General features: G+C 42.7%; 1 protein-coding gene across 3 annotated transcripts; it reads right to left on the bottom strand.

Annotated features, from left to right (window-relative positions):
- RPL21 (ribosomal protein L21) lies at positions 1-26,903 on the bottom strand. 3 transcript variants are annotated; one of them, XM_068113944.2, is made up of 6 exons: positions 26,568-26,903; positions 22,432-22,503; positions 12,608-12,669; positions 9,639-9,751; positions 7,480-7,630; positions 1-128 (listed from the first exon to the last, which is right to left on the bottom strand). In XM_068113944.2, the coding sequence occupies exons 2-6, from the start codon at positions 22,496-22,498 to the stop codon at positions 39-41; spliced, it is 483 nt and encodes a 160-aa protein (XP_067970045.1). In that variant the 5' UTR covers positions 22,499-22,503; positions 26,568-26,903; the 3' UTR covers positions 1-38. The 3 variants fall into 3 exon arrangements, with proteins under 3 accessions (XP_067970045.1, XP_078632811.1, XP_078632813.1); XM_078776685.1 differs by lacking the exon at positions 26,568-26,903 and adding an exon at positions 22,759-23,120; XM_078776687.1 differs by lacking the exon at positions 26,568-26,903 and adding an exon at positions 23,039-23,115.
- Positions 26,904-27,402: the final 499 nt, after the last annotated feature.

Genomic DNA, 27,402 nt, shown 5'->3' with positions numbered 1-27,402 from the left:
AACATTTTGATGGTCTTTATTGTAAACGCATTTGAAGCTCATGCCATGAACTCGTATGGAATGGGTTCCAGAAGCTCAGGTTTGTTGTCCTTTGTGGAAACAAAATGTCCTGCTCTCGGCTGTTCTGGCTGAAAGTGACAGGACAAAAAAAAACAAAAAAACAAGTGATGCATTATAGAATGAAAAAGCACTTTGGACCAATCTGGGAAAAGTTATCAAGTAAACAGATGGCACAACCAATCAAATGTTCAACATGGACAATTGCTTAATAATCCTGATATTTTGACTACAGCGTGGTCCGTACACAAGTTCATAAAACCAAAAGGAGGGACAGACAGACACACAGACACAGACAGAGACAGACAAAGAGACAAACAGAGACAGACCGACAAACAGAGACAGACCGCCACCGAGAGAGACAGACAGCCACCGAGAGAGACAGACAGCCACCGAGAGAGACAGACAGCCACCGAGAGAAACAGACAGCCACCGAGAGAGACAGACAGCCACCGAGAGAGACAGACAGCCACCGAGAGAGACAGACAGCCACCGAGAGAGACAGACAGCCACCGAGAGAGACAGACAGCCACCGAGAGAGACAGACAGCCACCGAGAGAGACAGACAGCCACCGAGAGAGACAGACAGCCACCGAGAGAGACAGACAGCCACCGAGAGAGACAGACAGCCACCGAGAGAGACAGACAGCCACCGAGAGAGACAGACAGCCACCGAGAGAGACAGACAGCCACCGAGAGAGAGACAGCCACCGAGAGAGACAGCCACAGCCACCGAGAGAGAGACAGCCACCGAGAGAGACAGCCACCGAGAGAGACAGCCACAGACACCGAGAGAGACAGACAAAGAGACACAGACAAAGAGACACAGACAAAGAGACACAGACAAAGAGACACAGACAAAGAGACACAGACAAAGAGACACAGACAAAGAGACACAGACAAAGAGACACAGACAAAGAGACACAGACAGAGAGACACAGCGTGAGAGAAAGGAGGGAGGCGGCAGTTGGAAGAATGGTTGAACAAATGTGTAATGCCCGCCGCTTCCTCCCAAGTAGTCCTTCAACACCAGCAGAATACAAGCGTTACGCCTAGGTCCCCCGTCGTTGAAGTGATTTGAGTTGACAAAGTGGAAGACGCAAGGCGGCCATCTTGGATTTTGACGTGGCGACCCAATTTTCAATAGCGTTCTTCCTTATGCCGAGATACACCCACACACCAAATTAGAGGTTGTAGTCTAGTAGGAAGACTAGGTCCCCCTGCACCCCCCGGAGATATACTTCTAATCAGTGTTTCTAGATTGGAAAAAATGTGTAGAAAATGACTAGCTATGGCCCCAAGCTGAGAAAATGTCCCACATACCATTTTTATGCAAATTACTGCTGCCATTATCAAAAAAACGATTTTTGACATATCTCAGCCAATATTGCAGATAATTGAAAAATGAAGGTGTCTAGACCCATGTTTTGAAGGGCATAGATCATGATAGAACTATTCATAACATGATTACATGTGTCTATGGTATACTAGTATGCATATTAATGCTGTAATTACAAAATAATCAGTTTTACAAATGATAAGGATACGTTAATACTGCAGATAACTTAACATGGTACATAAGGGGTCTAAACCCAGGTATTTTCAAGGTTAAATGTCAACAAGATGCTCCTGAGTCTTGCATAGGGGCGGGACATTGGCAGTAACATTGGTACCACTCAACTTTTCTTCCCACCATTGACTTTGTATTGCGAGAGATTTTCACTTGCTTATTTAAAGGTTTCTCACCCAGCCCACGTAAAATCTACCAACTCCTGCTGTTAACTCCCAAACATATTTTTTTATGTTATCCAATCACAGTGCAGAAATGACAGACTAGAGATCCAAATTAGTGCTGCTATAGCTGCCATTTTACATTTCCATCCATGTAACATGCGCGCTCGCGCGCTCGTATCAATTGGTAATGTCGCGCGCTCGTATCAATTGGTAACGTTGATGTTATTGAATACCTCAGTTGAAAGTTCAGTCTTCCATTCCATCTGTGTGTTGTTCTTGGTATTCATCCTCCAATCTAGCCAGGTAAGATGCTAACTATAATGTTACTCACACTCTTGACTTCAGTTTCTGCATGAAATCATAAACAGGCAGAATAACAGCTGAGCCAGCTAGCACCATGTTAGCTAACGTTAAAGCTAGCCTCATCTATGTACAGTATGTTCCTAATGTCGGTGTAACTTAAACTTTTGTTAATGCCAAACATGAGACATATCTGTTGACTTCTGTATATGAATTGAACCAGAAAGAGGCACGACAGCTGAGCTAGCTACAGTAACTTAGCACAATGTTTCATTGGCCTAGATAGCTAACGTTAGTGTGGAAGAATTTAGATGTTTTAGCTATTAGCACTTTTGATGCCACTAAACATGGTTTAGTCAGCTAAAAAGTACCCTAGTGTAGAACATGACTCAGAACCTCTGTTACCTCACTGAAAACTCAGAGCCTCCTTTCACAGGCACTTTTAACATCATTCGTGATTTCTTATTTGTCATTTAACAGTGATGGTAGACATCGACAGCAAGCATGCCCAAAAGAAAACGGAGTGTAGAACCTGCAGCCCAAAGCTCTCCTCCTACATGCATCCTTCATGTACCATCCATGTCTGATCATGGGGATTTCACGCCCCTCCGTAAAATTAAAGGATCTGCTTCAGAAAAACTGCAACTGCTTCAAAAGATCCGGGATAGACGTCTCAACCAACCGCATGACTCCCCATGTCGTATGCAATCAGTATGTGATCAGATCCCGGCAACTCTTCCTGATGACCTAGAAAGAGTAGGATATCACAGCAAGTGTTATAAGCACTTTGTCCGCCACTTTCATCGTCTGGGAGATGATACAGAACCAGGGCCATCAACCTCATCATGGCATCACTCTCCTCGTAAACCAGGAGGTTCTGCTGAACCCATCTTCCCGCCAGAGTGTATATTTTGTGAGAAAGTTGAGACCAAAGATGCTCATCGCAATACTGAGAGGCCTACAACCTTCCCATCCTTTAAAAACAAAGAAAATGCATGGGAGCAAATCGAAACACGGGCTGAGAAAATGGGTCTCTATCGACTCCATCGAAAGGTGAAAAACAAAGACCTCTTTGCATGTGAGGCCAAACACCATCCGTCATGTTTTAAAGCTTTCCGCACAGCATTCTACAACTATGAGCGTGCGATTCACAGAGCCGAAGCACCAAAGGAGCAGGCTTGCATGTCAGCCGCCCATGAAAAGGCATTCAACTCAGTACTGGAACACATTCAAACCCAGGTCATCCAGCAGAATAAAGTTCTACAGCTTTCTTCCTTGCGCTTGCTCTATGTCGAGGAACTGAAACTGAATGGATATGAGAACTCAAATTATCGGTCAGAGAAACTACTGAAACGCCTACAGAATGACCCAATCAAGGAGCATATCCACTTCACGAAGGTTGATCATGACAAATGTGATGTCATTTCTTTCTGGCTTGTGCACAGCTCAAACATAACAGTTTCCAATGCTCTCGCACGAGCATTCACACTCGGAAGCACAAACAAGAACCAAAATGTTGCCCTCCAACTTCGCCAGGGTATTCTACAGGCTTTCAGAGAGTGTAAAGACCAACCATGGCCACCAACAGCTGAAGACATGGAGCTCAATCCTGAAGACATCCTACCTCCAGACCTTGTCCGCTTTCTCAGCGTGCTAATGACTGGCAAGGAGGGCATCGGATACAAGAACGCTGTAGTCAGAACACCGGACACAGACATCCTCCTGATCCTGCTCCACCATGCCCACAACATCAAGCTGACGGTGTACCTGGATACAGGGTCAGGGAAGCATCGCCAACTTGTCAACGTCTCTGAGCTGGCAGAATCCCTGGGAGAGGACTACTGTGCCACTCTCCTGGGGTACCATGTGTTCAGCGGAGAAGACTGCACCAGTGCCTTCAAAGGGAAGGGAAAAGTCGGGCCCTTGAAAAAGCTGGAGAAGAATCCCAGGTTTCACAGGGCATTCGGTGAACTGGGTGACAACTGGGATGCCAACCCTGAGGTGGAGAGGCAGTTAGAAAAATTCACCTGTGTGATGTACGGCCAGAGTCGCGAGTCATCAGTGGACATTGTCCGTGCCAAGCTGCTACGAAAAATGGTGGGAGAGGACAAGACCCTCACATCCAAGTCCAAGGTTGATCTGGCTCGCCTTCCTCCATGCCAGTCTGCCCTGAAGCCGCACATCCAGCGTGTGAACCACCGCGTAGCATTGTACAAAAGAGCCGATCAACCTATCATCGAAAAGCCAAAACCTTATGAGGAGCAAGGATGGATAAGGACTGATGAAGGACTGTTGAAACCAATGTGGTCCAGTGGTCCCATCCTACCAACCTCACTGGTGGATCTTCTGAACACAGGAGAGCACGAAGAGGAGGAGGAAGAGGAAGGAGAAGAAGAGTTTGACTCTGACGATTTCGATGAAAATGATGATGACTGACTCAGTGTAGAATCACTAATGCTAATGATGTTTATCTAAAACAAGCAAGAGAAGAGTGGTCACATTGAGTGCTAGGACTATTTTGACAGTTGTAATATTTAGAAAAATAAAACTTTGTGTTAACGTCTGTGTAGACGGACCTTAATATGAGTCTATTATTTCGTAAAACTGTGATTATTTTGTAAATAAAGCACTAATTAGCATACTAGTATACCATAGACACATGTAATCATGTTATGAATAGTTCTATCATGATCTATGCCCTTCAAAACATGGGTCTAGACACCTTCATTTTTCAATTATCTGCAATATTGGCTGAGATATGTCAAAAATCGTTTTTTTGATAATGGCAGCAGTAATTTGCATAAAAATGGTATGTGGGACATTTTTTCAGCTTGGGGCCATAGCTAGTCATTTTCTACACATTTTTTCCAATCTAGAAACACTGATTAGAAGTATATCTCCGGGGGGTGCAGGGGGACCTAGTCTTCCTACTAGACTATTGGTACTTCGCTTATTTTTCAAGATATTCCACTCAAGGTTCAGACATACATGGCGGTGGCCATCTTGGATTTTGAAGTGGGTTGCACCCACACACCAAATTAGAATTCGGTCCTTCGCTTACGCACGCACGTTCGCACGCACGCACGGAGGGGAAAACCATAGTCCCCCTTTCACTCCGCGGTGCTTATTTAGCATTATTTTGCTGCCCCACAAGCCAAGCGCATCTTCCTCATGCAACCTTATGGCCAAACGCATCTTCCACATGCAACCTTATGGCCAAACGCATCTTCCACATACAACCTTATGGCCAAGCGCATCTTCCACATGCAACCTTATGGCCAAACGCATCATCCACATACAACCTTATGGCCAAACGCATCTTCCACATACAACCTTATGGCCAAACGCATCTTCCACATGCAACCTTATGGCCAAACGCATCATCCACATATAACCTTATGGCCAAACGCATCTTCCACATACAACCTTATGGACAAACGCATCTTCCACATGCAACCTTATGGCCAAACGCATCTTCCACATACAACCTTATGGCCGAACGCATCTTCCACATGCAACCTTATGGCCAAGCGCATCTTCCACATACAACCTTATGGCCAAACGCATCTTCCACATACAACCTTATGGCCAAACGCATCTTCCACATGCAACCTTATGGCCAAACGTATCTTCCACATACAACCTTATGGCCAAACGCATCTTCCACATGCAACCTTATGGCCAAACGCATCTTCCACATGCAACCTTATGGCCAAACGCATCGTCCACATGCAACCTTATGGCCAAGCGCATCTTCCTTGCACCATTATACAGATTCAAGACCTTCACCACACAACCACTGTGCATGGCCAAGACCCTGCCTATATTTTCAAAACTGTTGACAACATCTGCACAGTACGAGGGAGTTACGGATGTTGACGCATACTGCACTTCCATCTCCAAACCCCACTACCAGGAAGCGCAAAGGTGCGCTAACTTCTATGTAACTTGCTATAGACGGCCACGACCCTCTGCTTGCCTGTCATACCATTTGGGTTCCGAGCGCACGTTCGTGCCACAAACGTCCAGCAAAATACATCCGCCCCATGTTAAGTGAGGAGCTCCGAGTCGTGGCCAAGCCCAAAAACCACTGAAGATGACGTGAGCACAACAAACTGGCGGCATGGATGACGTCAGCAAGAGGCCCACCTGGGCCAATGAATGCATCGTGACAGGGCCAAACAGGGAGGTGCACATTAACATTGCCCCCCTGGTCGCCACACTTAGAAGAGGCGAGCATGACCTCCAACCCCCACCTAGCCCCTCCCCTCTCGACAAATAAAAGGTGGTGATTAGTCCATTGGTCTATGGTCTGGAGTCCACAAGTCTGACAAGTCTGGGTCTGATCGACGGTTCACAAGTCTGGTAGAGAGCTGAGTTCTGGACGAGCTGACAACGGGAGTCAGGAGCAGCGGATCAGCAATAATGGAGTCCATAATTACCATAATCAAGAGCTCAGCCAGTTATTTTTCCCATTTAGCAAAGGACATGACAGTCCTCACACGATGAGGTAGAGGATGAACGAACCAAGCTCGATACATCTCTCTCCCCCAAACTCCGACGGTATGATTCTGAATTGGCGGCAAGGTTGTGTTAGTTAATAAGATTGTACTGAGGGGATAACGAGACGGGTTCACGCTGCACTGTGTCCTTTTGCTCTTATACATTGCTGCGCATACATGATTCCTCCCTATTGCATGTCGTATGTCCTTTCCTGCTGCACATTCAATAAAACCCATTGCTTTGAATGTCCACATACTCCCCCCCCACCCCCCCACATCAAACCTCCTTCCCCATTTTGTAAATAAACCCCATACTTTTGTGCTTCCGATCTGTCTGTGCACATCATGTCCTTCAATGGTTGAGTATAGCTCGTATTAGTGATTAGCCAGGACATTTCAGTACCCACAAGTCCGCTCCAGTCTATATCCCGGGTGCACTGGCAGTTCCTCTCAGCTGCATATATGATTAACATCGAGGGCGCAAATCCCGGTTAGAAAGCCAAGTTATCCCCAGGTTACCAGTAATCAGATGGCGGCGGATATTGTGGGATCTGGTAGACCAATTGGGGTTCATGGTCGGTTGGCAACCCGCTGGGGCGCGGACTTATCGGTGCTCAGTGGCCTCAGATCCGGAAGTCTGGGATGAGCCACGGCTCCCCCTCGTCGTAGACCCCAAAGCCCGGACCGTAACAGACAATATCATACGATAGTATAACACAACAAAGTTCCCGATGTTTCTAGTTAGATTTAATTTGCCATGTAGATGGATCATGATTTTACTGTAATCATCTCAAATTGAACATCAGTAATCAATTTGGAAAATACATCTCAAATTGAATGTGAACAATCAAATAAATAAAAAGTGAATGTGAACAATCCCACTGACCTGGCGTTTGAGGCTCACGCGAATGCCTTTGGCCTTTGCCTCACTCCTCCTCTGCTCGTTCATTTTCACACGTTGCAGGAAGCTGTCCCGGCTCTTTGAATGCTTTATGTGTTCAATGCGTACGTTGATGCGCTTTGCCAGGATCCTTCCCCTATATGATGGACCGACAGACAGTGGAAGCATGAGGAAAATTCGAGTCCTATCACATTCCAATTTTTACTGAGAACTCCTCCTTTGCAACAATCCCCGGAGCATAAGCAAAATCACTACAACAAGAAAAGATTATTGGTGATATGCAGGCTCCACTGAACTCTAAAGGATTTTCTGCTTTCACAAAATTATGATTGGTTAAAATTACCCTCAGGGACATAGGTTTTAGCAGTATTCCACCATCATGAAAGACAATTGTGTCAGTGAGAATGAGTACTGATCAGGGATGACGCTCAACTACTTCCAAAGCTAATGGGAGAGGGGATGGACCGCATGAATGGGAAGCACACATGCACTTTTTAGGCCACAGCATCAACGGTGCCATCCATACTACATCTGATGCACACAGAAGATATTTTGTTATTTTACTCCACCCCAAAGGAACCAATTCCACATTTTTAGCTCTTCCTCTCCCCCCATCTATTGTTGCCACTTTTATCTGTGGTTGTGCACAGCTCAGGATTTTTCCAAGAGATTCATGCTGCTGAGACCTTGGGTATGCCCATTGTAGGACCATGGACATTGGCAAAAATTCCAAATTCTGGAGACATTTTGACAACCTTGACATGGTTATCATTCAAGAACAATGCCTCAACCTGGGTAACAGTTTGTGGATGAGTTACACCTGCGAACCATCCTGAATTTGGGTCATCTTCAAGGGACTATTGTAGATGCTTAGATAAAGTCTGCCACATGTACAGGATGGCCTGAAATTCCCGCAGTAACAAGTTGTGGTACCAGCGCTCGTCGGCTACGCCGTTTACTCGTCCATCAAACATAAATGCAAACACAGAAGCGTACGTATTTTTTCTTGTTTTCTACCTGGTTCTCCTTTACAACTTCCAACAAACATAAATGCAAACACAGAAGCGTACATATTTTTTCTTGTTTTCTGCGCTTCTCCTTTACAACTTCCAACAAAAAATTTCCAGTGTTCTGAGAAAGCTGTCCGCACTTGAGCAATTGTTTGGCCTGTGTGCCCTTTCATGCACACAAACACAAGCAACCAACCAACTACTCTTCAAAACTAAACTTGTCGGCCATGCCATCTAAATTCCTACCGACTCCTGAATCAGTGAGTCAGTGTTGCCGCACACCAAGTGTGGGATGGAAAGAGATGCGACAAATTTGGCAGGGTAAAGTGATTTTCAGGCCATCCTGTACAATTTATTTTCCCATAAATATTACAAAAAAAAATTAAACCATTTTGCAGAGAAATTAAATCTGGAAATGGACAAATAGTAAACATCATAATTTCCAGAATCCATAACATATTTTATATATACATACATACCACACACCCATACCCAAGTTGGCAGCTCGAATCCTGACCCAGCTATAAACCGTCATCCCGGTGTTTCACAGGCAGGGCGATACATCCATGTGTGTGTGTGATGTCTCTCGGGCGAACATTAAACAGGCATCCCAGTCTGCCAGCATTAGTTAATGGATGTTAAAGATCCCACGGTGTCCTTTGCAGAGTCGGTGAGCTATCGCCGGCACTTTGAAGAAATTACAAATTCCTGCCCTAACCACCGCTGGGAAGGCAACGACAAACCATCCAGTGCAACTCTTTCCACGAAACTGCTTCGGCAGCATCAACGCTCTTCAACAGAGCATGGTACATCAGAATATACATTTCCCACTGAAGGGAAGTCCATTAATTATTCATTAATCTCTCAGTTAAAGGTCGAAAATCAAAATAGGAATAGATTCTGAAATTGTTCAGAATCCAAAGCCTCAAATACAAATGTATCCTCATTAATAAAAATAGAAAAAGAGCATTGCCAAATGGAAGCAAACTCTGCATTTCAAAAGGAAATCAATTTTCCCCCTTTTAATGACCATTGCGGACAGCGGATATCTGCATGGCAAAGTGAAAGGGGTAGCGACTTCACGAGCAACGTTGTGAAACGAAACAAGCACTTGCACATGCATGAATCACTTACTTCACCTGCTTGTTCACAATTACACCGACAGCGTGCTGCGTGACGTTGTACACGCGACCAGTCTTGCCGTGGTAGCACTTGTGGGGCATTCCCTTCTGTATGGTACCTGTACCCTACAGGAAATGCACAATTTTCAGCCTGTTTACACACCTGATTACATTGACACAGGTAAATGAGCAACCTTTTCTTTTGATGTCAACCCAAAGAAGGATTATAGTGATTGGAACGTCACTTTTTGGATTCATATCCACAAAACGTGCCAAAATCCATGCGAAACGTACATTTTCACAATTGTCAGTTTGCAGTCCACAACAGAAATGACGGTGGGAATTAAAGAAAATAAAAATAATAAAAGACAATAAAAAAAACAAAATAATGGTTTCACAAGCAAGGAGAACATTACCTTCCTTGTACGTGTTTACCCAGCAAAGAGAAATTAAAACAATTCAAATGTATAAAACGTCATGTTTGTTCATTGATCATTCATATTAAATTGTAACGAAGCAAAGGATCCCCATCAGTCTTTGCTTCCTTCTCCAATTAAAGCTCAAAATTAAACCAATTCCTTCTCCAATTAATACCGACTTCTTCATGGAAGTGCTTGCAGTGTCCATTTGTTTTATACTTCTCCCACCCCCCACCCCCCCCCCCCCTTCCCACGCCTCCTCTCCCCAAGCCCTCTCCCTCCCACAGATCTCCCGATGTCCCTGCTCTCAAATGTTTGTGTGCTTCCCCATCTTGTCTACCGCTCCCCTCATTATATGTTTTATGCGTCTGACTTTTTGTGTGATTAATGTTAGCTCTTAGACGAGCCTCGATCGTGTATCCAAAAAAAAAAAAAAAAAGGCAGACATGAAAAATACAAATCTGCCAATTGGCAAATGGACGTGACATGTACGCGCTTCCGGTGACCAATATGACGTGTGCGCACTTTTGGTGAACAATATGACGTGTATGCGCTTCCTGTGATCAATATGATGTGCATGTGCTTCCCGTGATCAATGCCAACCAACACATCGACAAGCTCTGGACAATTATAAATTAAAGAATGACGTGCGCACTAGATGTTAAACAGGGATGCTTAATGAAAATGTGAATGAACAATATATCAACGAGAACGACACTCCATAAAGCGCAAACCTCCGCCAGGCTGAAGAGTTTACGTTTTGTATCCCACCGAGAGCTCAGACCTGGATCCGACATGAACCAGAAATCTAATCGGCTTGTTCTTGTCACTTGCCCAACTCGTCCACCAAGTTTAGTCACAAGTCATCCACGACATTTTGAAACATTGTGCTGCATATCGTTTTTGGCCCCATCACTCAATGGTGAAGAATCACTTTAAAAATTGTCACGCTGGTGGAGCGACAGTGGTCTCAGACAAAAATGCAGCTTTAAACCATCCATATCTCGAGATTATGTTTCCATGCAGACTCCAACGTATTATTCTCAGGTGAGGAAGGTAATCACCAGCAGAAGGGAAACATATTACATGAGGATATATCCCGGGGGGGGGGGGGGGGGGGGTCTGCACATATTACAAGTGCATGGTAATTCGCTGCAACACACAACCTTGGATGACAACCGATACAACACGTAACCGCCTCGGATGAAAATCTATACAACATGTAAGCACCTCGGATGAAAATCTATACAACATGTAACCACCTCGGATGAAAATCTATACAACATGTAACCACCTCGGATGAAAATCTATACAACATGTAACCACCTCGGATGACGACCTGTACAACATGTAACCACCTCGGATGAAAATCTATACAACACGTAACCGCCTCGGATGACAACCTGTACAACACGAACCAACAACCTCTGATGACAACCTACACGACACACAACTGATAAAATGTTTCCTCACACAGGATCCAGCTCGGGATAAAAACATCATTCCTCACTGGGTTTTTGAAAGGATATTGCTTTACCCCTCTGTCGACATGCTCAGACCATGGTAAAAGGTAACTGAGTAGTTCCTAAGAGGGGCGGAAAAAAGTTAAACAACCACTTTGAAACAACACATACATACATACATACATACATACATACATACATACAGCCAGTGCAAAATTTACCAAGTAGCCCCGTGTGGGCTAACGGTCATTTCCTGAAGTTGTATTTCAGACATCTATTGATTTATGGCCCCCCTCCCCCATCCCCCCACCAAAAATCTAAGACCATGCAATTTCAGAGCAATCGTTTGGTAAATAATGGACTAGTAGGGATCCGAAGTTTCAGGGGGAAACCCCATGATCTGAAATCGAAAAATCAAAGTCAGTGATTGTGCAGGCCATGGCGTGGGAGGGCTGTGTCTGGTCGAAGAGCAATCTGCTTGTAAATAAGGGACGAATAGGGATCCAAAGTTTACTTGGGGGGCCCACATGATACTAAATTGAAAAATCGAAGCCCACGCGATTGTGCGGGCTAGTGTCCTTTAATCACGTGTCGAGTTTCACAACAATCAGCCAGGTGATGAGGGAGGAGTAGAAAAAAATAGCAAAATGTTAACGGACAGACAGATATTTGGACATCACGACCCATTTTATGTCATCTTGAGAATCAATACAAGATGACCTAATAATGTAATGCGTTTGGATTCCTTGGTGGTTCTGAGGCCAACTACAACAAAACTTAACGACTCGGAGTCATCCTTTCTGCATGGATGGAGTCCGCGTGCATATTTAGCGACATGTGGCAAAATATGTGGCAAAATATGCACGCGGACTCCATCCATGCAGAACGGATGGCTCCTCGAGTCGTTAAATTTTGTTGTAGTTGGCCTCGGAACCACCAAGAAATCCAAACTTCTGGAGATGTATATCGCACACGTCAAAAACTATACTGCTCCATCAAGATTAGGGCCGTCACGGACAGAGGCCCGACCTCCTGTACACCGCAGAGCCATTCGTACGCACACAATGCACAGAATACAAGCATCGTGACCAATCGTTTACCTTGATGTCCACGATGTCACCTTTCTTGTAAATTCGCATGTACACCGAAAGTGGAATTAATCCTGCAAAAACACAGTGAACAGAGCAACGTAAGGCACCGCTAAAAACGTACTCGATTATTTAACGATTGATTAAATTAATAAACTTTATTTTCTTTTAATCAAATCAGTTATTTCACTCACATTACTCCACCGGAAATAGTTCTCTCTCTCTCAGAAACAAATTTTGAATTTTCACTGCACATCACAGGTGGATCATTTCCAAATTTACCGTATCAAGTCACAAAGACGAAGACGAAAGAAGCACCGTTCATCAATGCTGCCCCGAAGTTGCGTTTGTGTTCGATTATACAACACGTAAGTAATAACCTCTGATAAAATGTTTCCTCACACAGGATCCAGCTCGGGATAAAAACATCATTCCTCACTGGGTTTTTGAAAGGATATTGCTTTACCCCTCTGTCGACATGCTCAGACCATGGTAAAAGGATACTGAGCAGTTCCTAAGAGTGGCGGAAAAAAAGTTAATTACATAACCACTGAAACAAATATGTACACGACTTCTTTAACGGCCACGATTATTCCCACGTTTTTGTGGGGTGGGATTTCACAAAGTTTTTTTTTTTTTTTTTTGGTAAGTTTTTGGCCCAAGACTTTCACGAACCGGCTGGCCAGGCCTGATGTTTGACTAAGAAGTTGTCAGGAATTTGGAATTTGTTCAGGGTGTCAGCAATAGCTTTCCTACTTGTCAGGAAGGACACCATGGGATGTTTAGTCTACCAACTTATGCCGGAAGATAGGATGCCCATTTAACGTCCATCCAGGATAAGTTTATAGCTGGGACGAGATTCAAAGCTCGGCTGGAGAGCTTAGATGTTAGTTTGTGTCACTCTAGGCCATCCTGAAAAGATATATACTCATGTACTGTATATCTCACCTATCCCATTGCCCCATCTGTGACTTAGTTCATACAATTATAATGATCTGCCCAACTCGTCGATAAGGATTGCATACCCGCAAGCCTCTCGCCATTTCCCATCCAACCCAAGCAATTAAATACCAAACAAGAACGACACTCTTCGACGTCACGTCTTTGACATATATGCCTCTGCCCAATTACATTATTATACATACTTTGACCAAGTTTGATTCAAATCCATTCAGCTGTTCTCTCGAGTATCACATTTTTACCTGAAATGACCTCTGACGTCACCAAAATCACCTCACTCCTCACCTTTGATGCCAAAATATAATCAGTTCAGCTTTAGCTAATAATATATACCTACACCAAGTTTGGTCAAAATCCCATCACTTGTTCACAAGTTGGCACGGCAAGATATATTTTACTTAACATGACCTCTGACCTCTTCACCCCAAGATCGAATCTGTTTATCTTTGCATCACAATACAAAATTCTACCAAATTTGATGAAAATCCCGTGAATGGTTCACAAGTTCGCTCAGTAACAAAAATTTTACCTGACGGGGCGTCTGACATTTGTTCTTTGACCTCTTTTAACCCCCAAATCTAATCAGTTAATCTTTACATCATTATGCATACCTGTACCAAGTTTGAATTAGATCCCTTCAGCCATTATCAAGTTATAAACCTATTAGACTCTGACCTTTCACCTCGTGACCACAAAATTTAATCAGTTCATGTTTATCTCATTATACATACATGTACCAAGTTTGGGTAAGATCCCTTCAGCCGTTCTCAAGTTATCGTGGCAACAAAAACCTATCACGGATGGCCGGACAGACAACCTGAAAACATAATGCCTCCGGCAACTTCGCCGTGGGAGGCATAAAGAACAAGCATTCTGAGTATTGCGGTGCAATACATGTCCCGACCGGCAGTCTGTCGGCCGGAAAACTGTTGGGGAAATTACCAAGGGTTACTTACCCACAGGTTCTGAATCGTTCCCAATCGCTAATTACCTCAGGACGGGCTCACCTGTGATTCGCACTCGGGACTTCGATTTATACACCTTGCAGACAGGTCAGCAGAAGTACGAGAAAATAAGTTGTTGATAAAGAACCTTTCGAGTCGCTAAATATCAGCAATTTATTATATTTTCCGGTTCACGATCAATGATCGATGTGTATGTATGTATGTATGTGTGTGTATGTATGTATGTATGTATGTATGTATGTATGTATGTATGTATGTATGTATGTATGTATGTATGTATGTATGTATGTATGTATGTATGTATGTATGTATATATATATAATCGGGAGATTGAATAAGACGCGGACGTAGCTTCAGGGCTTCGATCTTTAATTCGACAAGCTTTCGACCAACAAAGGTCTTCTTCTGAGTCTACAAAAACAGCAGGCATGTATATCAGTCAAGTGTGTATGGTGATGTGTGTGAGATGTGTGATGTGAGTAAAAAATTGCATACAGAAGGGAGAGCCACGCCAAAGTTCACTCACCGGCCCCAAGTTCAACGGAAGTGAAGCGCAGCTTACAGTTACGGTTTGCGTTACATTTCCGGTGCACGTGTATATACAAATATAGGGATACATACATACATAAACATACAAGCATATATTCATATGCCATTTATATTCATATAATATATTTATATATTTATATAAATGACATACAAAGGTAGAATGAATGAATGGGTGAATGAATGAATGAATGAATGAATGAATGAATGAATGAATGAATGGGTTACGGTTAACAATTTGATTGGGTTGATGTTGGAACATGCTTTAATCATCAAAATTTATGCCATGAGGGATTTTTGTCCGAAGTTTATGTATCCAAAAGGACTCACGTTTGAGAATCGTGGTGTGTGATCGATTTGTAATTGATTCAATGGCAGAGATCTGAATGTCATTTATAGAGTGATCCGGTTGATTGAAGTGTATCGTGTAAGGTAGAGATTTGCCCTGACTGGTGTGGAAGTTATTGATTTCTGACCGGGTGTTATTAAATCGTGTGTAGAGTGTATTCTCAGTTTTTCCAACATATTGTTTGGTGCACTTTTGGCAAGTGATTAGGTATATGACCCATGTAGATTTGCAGTTCATATAGGAGGTGATGGGGAATTTTTGTCCAGTGCTAGAACTACAAAATTTGTTTCCTTCTAGTAAATGCTTGTGAATAATGCATTTTTTTGCTGTGCATTTATAGAAGCCAGGGATCCTAGTTTCTTTGTTGTGGGGCTGTGGGTGCTTTGCTTTTACCAAGAGGTCCCTCAGTGTCCGACCACGTCGAAATGATGTCAGTGGAGGTTGAGGAAATGTGGTGCCGAGTGTTTCTGATTGATGGAGGAGAGGAAGGGCCTTATTCAGAATACTTGGCAATTGGGATGAGGTAGCAGAGTAGGTGGTTACCAGTGGGACACGGTTAGTTGCAGGTTTGGGTTTGTAAGTCAGAAGGTCTGCTCTCGGTATGCGTTTTGCTCGGGTTATTGCTTCTTTCACAGAGTGAGGGTCATAGTTTCTTGCAATGAAGTGTGTTTCTAATTGGCAGAGAGAAGTTTCTTCTGCCATTTTTGTTGAGCAAATGCGTCTTACTCTGAGTGCTTGACTGTATAGTATGCTTGCAATTGTATGTTTAGGATGAGATGAAGAAGGGAGAAGGTAAGAGTGAGTGTCTGTTGGTTTGGTGTATAGTTCTGTTTCGAGTCTGTTATTTTGAAGCGTGAGTGATGTGTCTAGAAAGTGAACTTCGGACTGTGAGCTGTCGAATGTGAACTTGATGGTCGGATGAATCAAATTTAATTCATTTTGGAATTGGGTGAGACTACGGGGGGATTTTGACCAGATGAACTGGATGTCATCAATATAACGTACCCAGGATTTTTCCAAGATTCCATGATGAGGTTGTGCATTGATCTTGGCCTCTATCATTCCCATGAAGATGTTAGCGTACGATGGTGCAACAGGGGTACCCATAGCGGTACCTTGAGTTTGAATGTAATGTTGTCCGTTGAATTGGAAATTATTCAGTTTGAGTGTCAGTTCTAATAGGCGCATAAGGTCTTGAGTAGGTGGTATTGGGACTTGTCGTGTATCGAGGGCTTTGCGGCATGCAGACAGGCCTTCTGAATGTGGAATATTAGTGTAGAGGGATGTAACATCTGCTGTGACCAAAATGGTTTGGGAGTTGAAAGGTGAGTATATTCTGTTCAATCCTTGGATGTGGGTCAGAAAACTGGTTGTGTCCTTGAGGTATGAGGAGAGCTTCAACACGAGAGGACGTAAATGACAGTCAACAAATTTTGATATTAGAACAGTTGGACATGTGCAGCCAGATATGATTGGTCTACCTGGATTGTTTACCTTGTGTACTTTAGGGAGAAAATAAAGGTTAGGGCAATGAGGATCTTTCGGAACCAAGCGAGATTTGATGGTTTTATCCACCTGAATAGAATCTACTACCTGTTTAACCTCTTCAAGATGTAGAAGGGTAGGGTCGGATGGGAGCCCTTTGTAAGTATCACTATGTAGTTGACGATTACCTTCTGCAACGTAATCGGCAGTCGACATAATGACAATGGCAGTACCTTTATCTGCTGGCTTTATGACTATCTTTTCATTATTTTGGAGATTGTGAAGTGCTCGTCGCTCTGCCTTTGTAAGATTGTCCTTATGTCTGGAAGAATTATATTTTTGTGCCACCTTTTCAATTTCATTGCTCACTTGTTCCATATAGACATGTAGATATGGATTGTCAACACGTGGTGTCCAGGTGCTTTTTGGTTTAGGTAAAGTGAGTTGTGGTGTATTAGTATCGGTGTATGTGATTGTATGCGTGGTTGTTGGTGTTTGTTGTGGCGTTGATGGTGCTGGGTGTACTTTAGCAAAGTGTGCCTTTAATGTCATTCGCCTACAGAAATCTTTTAAATCTTCTTTCAATTGTAATTGGTCTATTTGTGGAGCGATTGGGCAAAATTTTAAACCCTTAGAGAGCAGGTTTATTTCCGCCTCACTGAGGGAATGATTGGAAAGATTGATGATCCCGAGTTTAGGTAGATCTACAAGTTTGGTTGCAGTAGAAGTTATATTGTTGTTGGTTTGACTATTTTCAACCTCAGCTGTGTTCATTTCCATGGAGGAACGGTTCTGAATGTAATGATGTCTGCGGTTTGTGTATTGTTTTTTACGATAATGTCGATTTTTGTGTTTATGCTGAAGTTGGTCAGAAGTGGTTTGAGAAGTGGTTGGAAGTGGTTGGAGTGGTTGGAGATGGAGTGGTTGAAGTGGTGGAGAGGTGGTTGGAAGTGGTTGTAGTGGTTGGTCAGAAGTGGTTGGAGAGAAGTGGTTGGGAGTGGTGGTTGGAGTTACCTGGTTATTGTTTGCAATGGGTGTATTCTCTTGAGATGGTTTTATATGCTTGCATAACATTTCATCACGTTTAAGTTTCCCTTCCTTAACTTTAACAATGTCGTGTTTAGCAGCCATTAGCTTATCATTGAATGAGCACATTATGTGGTGGTATTGTTCAGGATTCACATTCTTCCACATCTTCTCCTTCTTTTGGCTGATGTTCTCATTCAATTTGATTAATTTTATTTTTACTTGTGTTATTACAATCTCCAGTAGTTGTTGAGCAGTGTTCCATAGCAGTAGATTCCAACGTGCAGTGATGACGTCATCATTGGTTTGCGTTGCGAAGCAAGATCGTTTTTTAATGAGGAGACCTTTAGGTACGATCCCTCGTTGTTTATATTCGTTTAGGTAAGTGAAGTGTAGTTCATGTCTTTGTCTTTTTTGCATCAATCGTTGAAGTTCATTGATCGTGGTGGTCAGGTATACATCGTTGTTGTTGTTGTTGTTGTTAGCGCGGTCGCCATTTCGTGACATGTCTGCTGTGATGGTAATGTAGAAATCCTGAAGCCGTCCAACCCTACACGGATCCCAACAGGGCTTGGAGTTCTGTTGGAATTCTGAGTTTCTACAGTAATATATATATATAACTGTGAGAAATAGTAGAACTTTCCAGACACGCTTCAAAATAACAGACTCGAAACAGAACTATACACCAAACCAACAGACACTCACTCTTACCTTCTCCCTTCTTCATCTCATCCTAAACATACAATTGCAAGCATACCATACAGTCAAGCACTCAGAGTAAGACGCATTTGCTCAACAAAAATGGCAGAAGAAACTTCTCTCTGCCAATTAGAAACACACTTCATTGCAAGAAACTATGACCCTCACTCTGTGAAAGAAGCAATAACCCGAGCAAAACGCATACCGAGAGCAGACCTTCTGACTTACAAACCCAAACCTGCAACTAACCGTGTCCCACTGGTAACCACCTACTCTGCTACCTCATCCCAATTGCCAAGTATTCTGAATAAGGCCCTTCCTCTCCTCCATCAATCAGAAACACTCGGCACCACATTTCCTCAACCTCCACTGACATCATTTTGACATGGTCGGACACTCAGGGACCTCTTGGTAAAAGCAAAGCACCCACAGCCCCACAACAAAGAAACTAGGATCCCTGGCTTCTATAAATGCACAGCAAAAAAATGTATTATTCACAAGCATTTACTAGAAGGAAACAAATTTTGTAGTTCTAGCACTGGACAAAAATTCCCCATCACCTCCTATATGAACTGCAAATCTACATGGGTCATATACCTAATCACTTGCCAAAAGTGCAACAAACAATATGTTGGAAAAACTGAGAATACACTCTACACACGATTTAATAACACCCGGTCAGAAATCAATAACTTCCACACCAGTCAGGGCAAATCTCTACCTTACACGATACACTTCAATCAACCGGACCACTCTATAAATGACATTCAGATCTCTGCCATTGAATCAATTACAAATCGATCACACACCACGATTCTCAAACGTGAGTCCTTTTGGATACATAAACTTCGGACAAAAATCCCTCATGGCATAAATTTTGATGATTAAAGCATGTTCCTACATCAACCCAATCAAATTGTTAACCGTAACCCATTCATTCATTCATTCATTCATTCATTCATTCACCCATTCATTCATTCTACCTTTGTATGTCATTTATATAAATATATAAATATATTATATGAATATAAATGGCATATGAATATATGCTTGTATGTTTATGTATGTATGTATCCCTATATTTGTATATACACGTGCACCGGAAATGTAACGCAAACCGTAACTGTAAGCTGCGCTTCACTTCCGTTGAACTTGGGGCCGGTGAGTGAACTTTGGCGTGGCTCTCCCTTCTGTATGCAATTTTTTACTCACATCACACATCTCACACACATCACCATACACACTTGACTGATATACATGCCTGCTGTTTTTGTAGACTCAGAAGAAGACCTTTGTTGGTCGAAAGCTTGTCGAATTAAAGATCGAAGCCCTGAAGCTACGTCCGCGTCTTATTCAATCTCCCGATTATTTATTCAATGCAAATGAGACGCCCTGCTCGTACTGTGGAGTTTCTACTATTTCTCACAGTTACATATATATATATATATATATATATATATATATATATATATATATATATATATATATATATATATATATATATATATATATATATATATATATATATATATATATATATATATATATATATATATGTTGCTCGGCTTGGCTCCGCCCCTCCTGAAAACGCACGCTGTGTCGCGCTTTTGACGTTCGTGAGACAAGGCTGAGCTGAGAACTCTAGAATAAACAAGAGATATCCATTTTTAAAATATTTTCGGTTAATTAACGATATCTGCCAAACCACGTGCCCTATCGCAAATTCCAAAAGGACATTTTAGTAGACTGACATGCTGAACAGATCTGTGAAGTTTCCCCTCGATTGGATCAAAAATGACGGAGGAGCTGGTTTTAAAGGTTCATGCTTAAAAACGTCAGAACTCTGAAACCATGTGACGCATGATGTCATGCTCGCTGACTTTTTTGTTCGTCGTGGGTATGCGATTTTGCCTGCACAGTTTGGCCTCGATCTGTTCAGCTGTTGCAGAGAAAAAGGGGTTTCCGTGTTTTCAAGAAAAACAATATGGCGGCCAAACCACGTGACCTGTGACGTCATAATTACCATTAAAATATTCTACAGACCGAGTCCCCCCTACGGTGAAAATTTGATCTCAATCGGTCCTATTATTGCAGAGACAATCTTTTAAAAAAGATATTAAAACTTAAAATGGCACCGAGTTAAGGATCATCGGAATTATCAGAATTCCCAAAGTTCAAAGTGCCATAACTTTGTCAAAAATGATCGAAACGTCGTGAAGTTCGAACTTGATCTGTAATTTATCATGAGGAAACCATGTGCCAAGTTTGAAATCATTAGCATTAAGAGTTTAGAAAAAAAAAGTCCGGAAAACGGTTCTTTGCGTGACGGACTGACAGACTGACAGACGGTGTGCAAACCTATCTTCCAGTGTACACCGGTAGGGGACTAATAACTGACAAGTGGCACAAATGTGTCTGGATTGTTGTTGGATCACATTTGTTGGGTGGGAAATGACGGTGAGATAGCTTGTCTAAAATATTATTCCATTTTATCCTGATTTTGTGAAACCCTCTAATGACCAAGTCTCCATACTTAACCCACCACAATAGAACATTATTGAAATACCCGGGGTAAAGCAATTCACTCACCAGATCCCTTTAATAACGATGGATCACATTGATTCGGAATGACGGCACAAAATTACAACGATAAATGGTTTTTAAAGCCGTTAAAACCATCGGACAATATTTGTTTTGTAATCCATCCCGGTGTGTACCCCGGTTTAGAATAGGTACACCGTTTCCCTGCGCATTGTAAGAGGCGACTAAGGGTTGGCGTCAGGAAGAGCATCCGGCCATAAAAAGATTGCCTCAAAAAGGGAACCATGATTATCATGGGGCCCGCAAGGCTAACCCCCACTCTAGTGGGGAAAATGGCCTTAAAACGATCATTCATTCATTTCATTCAATCCAGCACATGGGAAGTAATTTCGTGAAAAGAAATGATTACATAATCTCGAGCCTCCTGGTTCAAATCTCTCCAACCTAAGATGTCTATCCTGGGTTTGAATCAAGACCCATTTATAAACCGGTGTCTCACAGGCAGGGTGAATTGTCAAAGTGAGAGACGTCCCTCGGACGGACGTTAAACGGGCGGACTTATCCAATCACAACCATACGTGACAGGAGAACTGAGTCACACAATATAGATTTTAGCGACTTCATTTGCCCCCTTCCCCAAGTGGTTTCCTTTGTGGACAAACACCATGTTAACGTGCATAAATACCTTATCGTGGCATTTCGTGTGACACCCTACCGGAAGTTACAAAAATTATAAACCACAAACACACACGATTACCTTTTTAATAAACAATAGCTACTGCTGTTTAACACTAAACTAAAAAGGAGGAATCCCGACATTATCGAGGATTCGAGATATTAGCGGAGATCTACTGTAATCTATATACCCCAGACAGTATAATAACATGACCCCTCCTGTTGCTCCAGTAGGGAGTGTGTACTAGAATTCCCAAATTATGAGTGAAAGACCCTCCAAGTGTCGTCACGCACATAAGGCTGGCGATGCAGTTCCATTGGCTCGGGGGCATAATCCCGGATGGGTTGCCACTCCTGGCGCAGGTTACTCGACTGGCTCCCTTTTCCCAGCAAGCTGGTATTCATTTTGCCGACATCGGAACTCGGAAAGATGATGGGCTGAGTCAACCCACCTGGCGTTATTTTGCCACAGCTGGGCCTTGTAATCAGGACCTTTAACCGACCAGGTTAATGGTAGAACTACATCAAAATTACCAGCACATTCGATTCATGTATGCCTGAAAACTACAATTGTCAATCGCTCGACTTACCACGCTTGCGGAATGGTCGCGCAAACATGTACCGCGTCCCACGACGCTTTCCATGAGTGTGACCCATCTTGACTGCACAGGAGAAAACGAACACAGAGGGGAAGCAGATTGATCAACCAAATCCATCTCAGACATGCGTCATGTTAACAAAAATACAGAAGGTTAAAGCAAAAGAATAAAGTATTAACAATAATCATCGATTTGCAAGATACAGCGAAAGTATTTTTGAGATAGGACACCAAACCATTTTGCATATTGCCGTTATAAATTTATTTAATAACCTTATGATCACATTTTGATAAATTAAAATGTTTGTCATCAAAATACTTTTTCTCACAGTTTGCGTCGTGCGTTCGTCAATTACGACCAACCAGACGCAAACAGTGCTCACGTGACACTCCATGGGACGATGAGATTACTCTGACCGAATGCAATGTTTCCTTTGACAGGTTCAGCTTGGAGTCAAATAATCCTCACTGTGTTTTGAAAGGATGTGCTTTACCCTCCGTTGTAATGCCCCAGACCCCAGACCCCAGACCAGGATGTTACGGGTCATGTGCAACACGTGGAAGAGGGATGGGACGTATCTACACCGACCTGCACGTACTTCATTTACTTGTACAAAAGCAGCAGGAGTTTGTGGAAAATGGAGGAGTTGTGCAAGGATGACTGTGAAGACCCCATAGCATCTATAGGTAAAGCCAATAGGATTTTAGGGTTAATTCACAAAATAATGAATTACAAATAAAATTCTGGAGGGGGTCAACCAACTAAGATAATCTAGTTTTGTATTTTTAATTAATTTTCTGAAATTTGTAGAATTTGTTTTTCACTTGGAAGTTGTGGGTTATTGAAACGCTATTGAAAATTGGGTCCCCACGTCAAAATCCAAGATGGCCGCCGCCATGTATGTCTGAACCTTGTGAGCGGAATATCTTGAAAAATAAGCGAAGTACCAACTTCTAATCTGGTGTGTGGGTGTATCTGGGCATAAGGAAGAACGCTATTGAAAATTGGGTCGCCACGTCAAAATCCAAGATGGCCGCCGCCATGTATGTCTGAACCTTGAGCGGAATATCTTGAAAAATAAGCGAAGTACCAACTTCTAATCTGGTGTGTGGGTGTATCTCGGCATAAGGAAGAACGCTATTGAAAATTGGGTTGCCACGTCAAAATCCAAGATGGCCACCACCATATGTCTGAACCGTGTGAGCGGAATATCTTGAAAAATAAACGAACTACTAACTTCTAATCTGGTGTGTGGGTGTGTCTCCAACCCACTCGCAAATATTATCGACTCTTCCATGTTTCCTGCGTCTCCCACTTTGTCAACTCACATCACTTCACCGACGGGGGACCTAGGCGTAGCGCTTGTTTTATTAATTTTTTTCGATCGTCTTTTCTTGCTCGAAAAGCGGACGATTCCTTCCGAAGAACAACGAACGATTCCTTTCGCGCTCCGGAAGTCATCGGATCGATAGTTTTTACTTCAGGCGCATGCGCAGTTACCACAATGACTGTTTGATCCTTTGTGCGAGGTGCTCAGCGAGGCACGTGACGCTCCGTTTGTTGCATTGTTTGCTTTTTCCTGTGAACTATATTGAACTTCTTCAGCACAGTGCCTCCAATTGTCATGCAAATAACGAGGGGAGTGAATGTTTTGAAAGACTGGTTCACTAAAAAAATTTCCCTGGAAATACTCCTGTGAATGAATTGTTTATGGCTTTCAAATATAGTTCACATTGCCAGTCTTAAAAAAGTATCTTTCCATGCAGCAAAGTTCACCTTGCCAATCTTTGGTAAAGAAGTATGTATGTATTATTGTTCAACTTGCCATTGACTTTTCTTAAATAAGTACATGTATTGCAATAATCTATACCAAAGTTATGCATTTGTGATGCCAACACATGAGATGATGGTGTTGGCCGACAAAGAGGACCACTCAAAGAGGACCACAAAGCGACGGTCAATGATTTCATTTTTTTCTCCAATGGCATGTCTTTCATTGCAGCAAAGTTCGCCGTCCCAAATCAATGCAATATTCTGTGCTATAAGAGATACTACATATCCAGGTTCTCACTGTTGATACTGTAGTTTTAGATGCAAACTGTTTACTGTGTGTAAAATAAAAACCTGGTTGTTTTAAAAGTTTAGTGTGTATGGTTTTTTATGTTAATTAATGTTATGTAGGCCTATTTGACTTTGCTAGGTATTTGATCAACGCGCCAGCAAACAACACCGGGTGATATTTGGCTTTGGCCAAAAAAAAAAAAAAAAAAAAAAAAATAAGCCGCCCTCCCTCATCACTTCTCCAGCCTGGATCGGGTGATAAACTCGTAAAAAATTTTTTATGGGGCCTTATGTTTTGACCCCTGTCTGTCCGTTTGTGAACAAAATATCTCAAGTTGTGGACGGATTCGGAAGAAATTTGGCAGAGATGTAGCGTATGTGACCAGGACGAAATGATTAGATTTTGGTAAAGATCCGGATTCGGATCCGGCTGGTAGAATTTTTTAAGCGATTCTTCACCATTGGGAGATCGGGCCAAAAACTACACCAAGCAGGATATCTCAAAACGTTATGGAAGGATTTGGACGAAACTTGGTCGACAGGTTGTGTGTGAGACAAGGAAGAATCGATTCGATTTTGGTGACGATCTGAATATGGATTCGGAGAATTATTTAATTTTTTAAAAGTGATTGTTCACCATTGGCCTTGGAAGACGGGGCCAAAAACTAAACATATCAGGATATCTCAAAAAGTTATGGATGGATTTGGACGAAACTTGGTGGACCAGTTGTGTGTGTGACAAGGAAGAATCGATTCGATTTTGGTGACGATCTGAATATGGATTCGGAGAATTATTTAATTTTTTAAAAGTGATTGTTCACCATTGGCCTTGGAAGACGGGGCCAAAAACTAAACATATCAGGATATCTCAAAAAGTTATGGATGGATTTGGACGAAACTTGGTGGACCAGTTGTGTGTGTGACAAGGAAGAATCGATTCGATTTTGGTGACGATCTGAATATGGATTCGGAGAATTATTTAATTTTTTTTAAGTGATTGTTCACCATTGGCCTTGGGAGACGGGGCCAAAAACTAAACATATCAGGATATCTCAAAAGGTTATGGATGGATTTTGACGAAACTTGGTGGACCAGTTGTGTGTGTGAGAAGGAAGAATCGATTCGATTTTAGTGAAGATCCAGATCCGGATCCAGCTAGTTTAATTTTTTAAAAGTGATTCTTCACAATTGATATGGCCAACCAGGTGGAGGTATGCTCTCCATTGAGTGCCGTTCTAGCTACTGCATTGAATGGTCTCCCTGGAAAGGTAGTGGCAGCAGTCTATGGCAGCAGTAGTGGCAGCAGAAACAGTACGTAGATTTAAACTCAAAATTAGCCATTGGAGACAGGGGAGTGTGGGAGACAGGGGAGTGCATATGCATTGTCAGAACTGGCAAGTAGTTTAGGGATGGATGGCCGATTGTATAGGCCTACACGACACACGTGTTGCAATTGTGACCACTGGGAGAAGGTATCGGCAAAAGGTGAACCCTCACGCAACCCCCAACCCCTCCAATTTTTTTTTAACCGCCCTGATGTCCATTTACCTACTTCGCAGCACCAGCAGATCGAGACATGGATACAATATAATATAATATAATATAATGGGATGTCGATGCAAATTCTGTCAAGCCATTACCTGGCTTGCTATGTGTACCTTGTACGTGAACGTTTCCCTCATAGTCATATCGACATATAATATACAATAGTCAATACAATTGTAAGCAAAGCAGGACAGCTGGAGATTGTTCTGTATAGCAAGCTTAATGGGCCAAAAGACCTCCCGATGTGATCAAAGTATATTTTTCACGTTAAATATTCAGGGACAGCGTGAAGACCCTTATTATTCGCGGTTAAAGACTTCCCAAAGTCCGAACACGTGGTTCTACGGGTGTAGGCCGAAGGCCCCCATTGAACTCGTCGTCGCTAGAGATGGAGAGACATCCAAAGCCACGACGGTTTTAATTACATAAATAAAAATCATTCAAATACTGCCTCTTGTTGGAACCGCAAAACAGTCGTAACTTGAAGGACAAGAGCAAACAATACAGCAAACAACACTCACCTCAACAAAATGGAGAAAGAACCTCACAAAAGGAAGGGCGGAGTTTACTGCCGTCATAAGTTTTCCTATTGGTTCAACGGTGATAATAAAATTAACTATATAATCAAACAAATTATAACCCTTTACATTACCTCAATCCAACACCTCACGCTCAACACTATCTGTATTTTTTAGACCAAAAATAATCCGGGTAACCAACGTTACACCGACAACATCGCCGAAAACAAACACCAACGCTGCACCTACTACACCGCCGAAAACAAACACCAACGCTGCACCTACTACAAAGCCGAGACCAAACACCAACGTTACACCTACTACACTGCCGAAAACAAATGCTCCTTGTGAAACAGGATGCCATAGCGTGACGCACATCCTGCACCGTACCTTTTTTGTTCCTGCGGATGTAATATGTGAATGAATTTGCAAAGACTTTTCAATTTTTTTACCTTGTGCAGGTTGATCCGTTTTCATGACAGGTAAGTTGGGATGGAATGAGGGGTCTTAGGGATCTTTGGGGTCCAAAGTATCTGTGGGGTATTTGGGGTTTTAAAGGGTCTTAAGGGTGTTCGGGGCTTCAATGGTCTTAATGGTGTTATGGGTATTTGGGGTCTTAAGGGGTCTAAACTCCCAAGCATGTAAAAAGTCTTTTCTCAAGCGTGTTGGAGGGTGGGGTATTAGGGGTCTTCAAAAACTGAGATATTTGATGAAAATACCCGGGTCGGACTTGGCCTGTGTGCCAAATTTGGTGGTTGTCGCCCCAGCGGTCTTTGCAAAAAACGCGAACAGACAGACAGACATCTGATGAATTTTATTTATTCGACACGCGGGAAAC

Source organism: Myxine glutinosa, chromosome 4 (assembly GCF_964187855.1).
Source record: "Myxine glutinosa chromosome 4, kmMyxGlut1.1, whole genome shotgun sequence".
NCBI lineage: Eukaryota > Metazoa > Chordata > Myxini > Myxiniformes > Myxinidae > Myxine > Myxine glutinosa.
The sequence above is the reverse complement of the archived record's forward strand: the minus strand, read 5'-3'. Positions and strand labels throughout refer to the sequence as shown.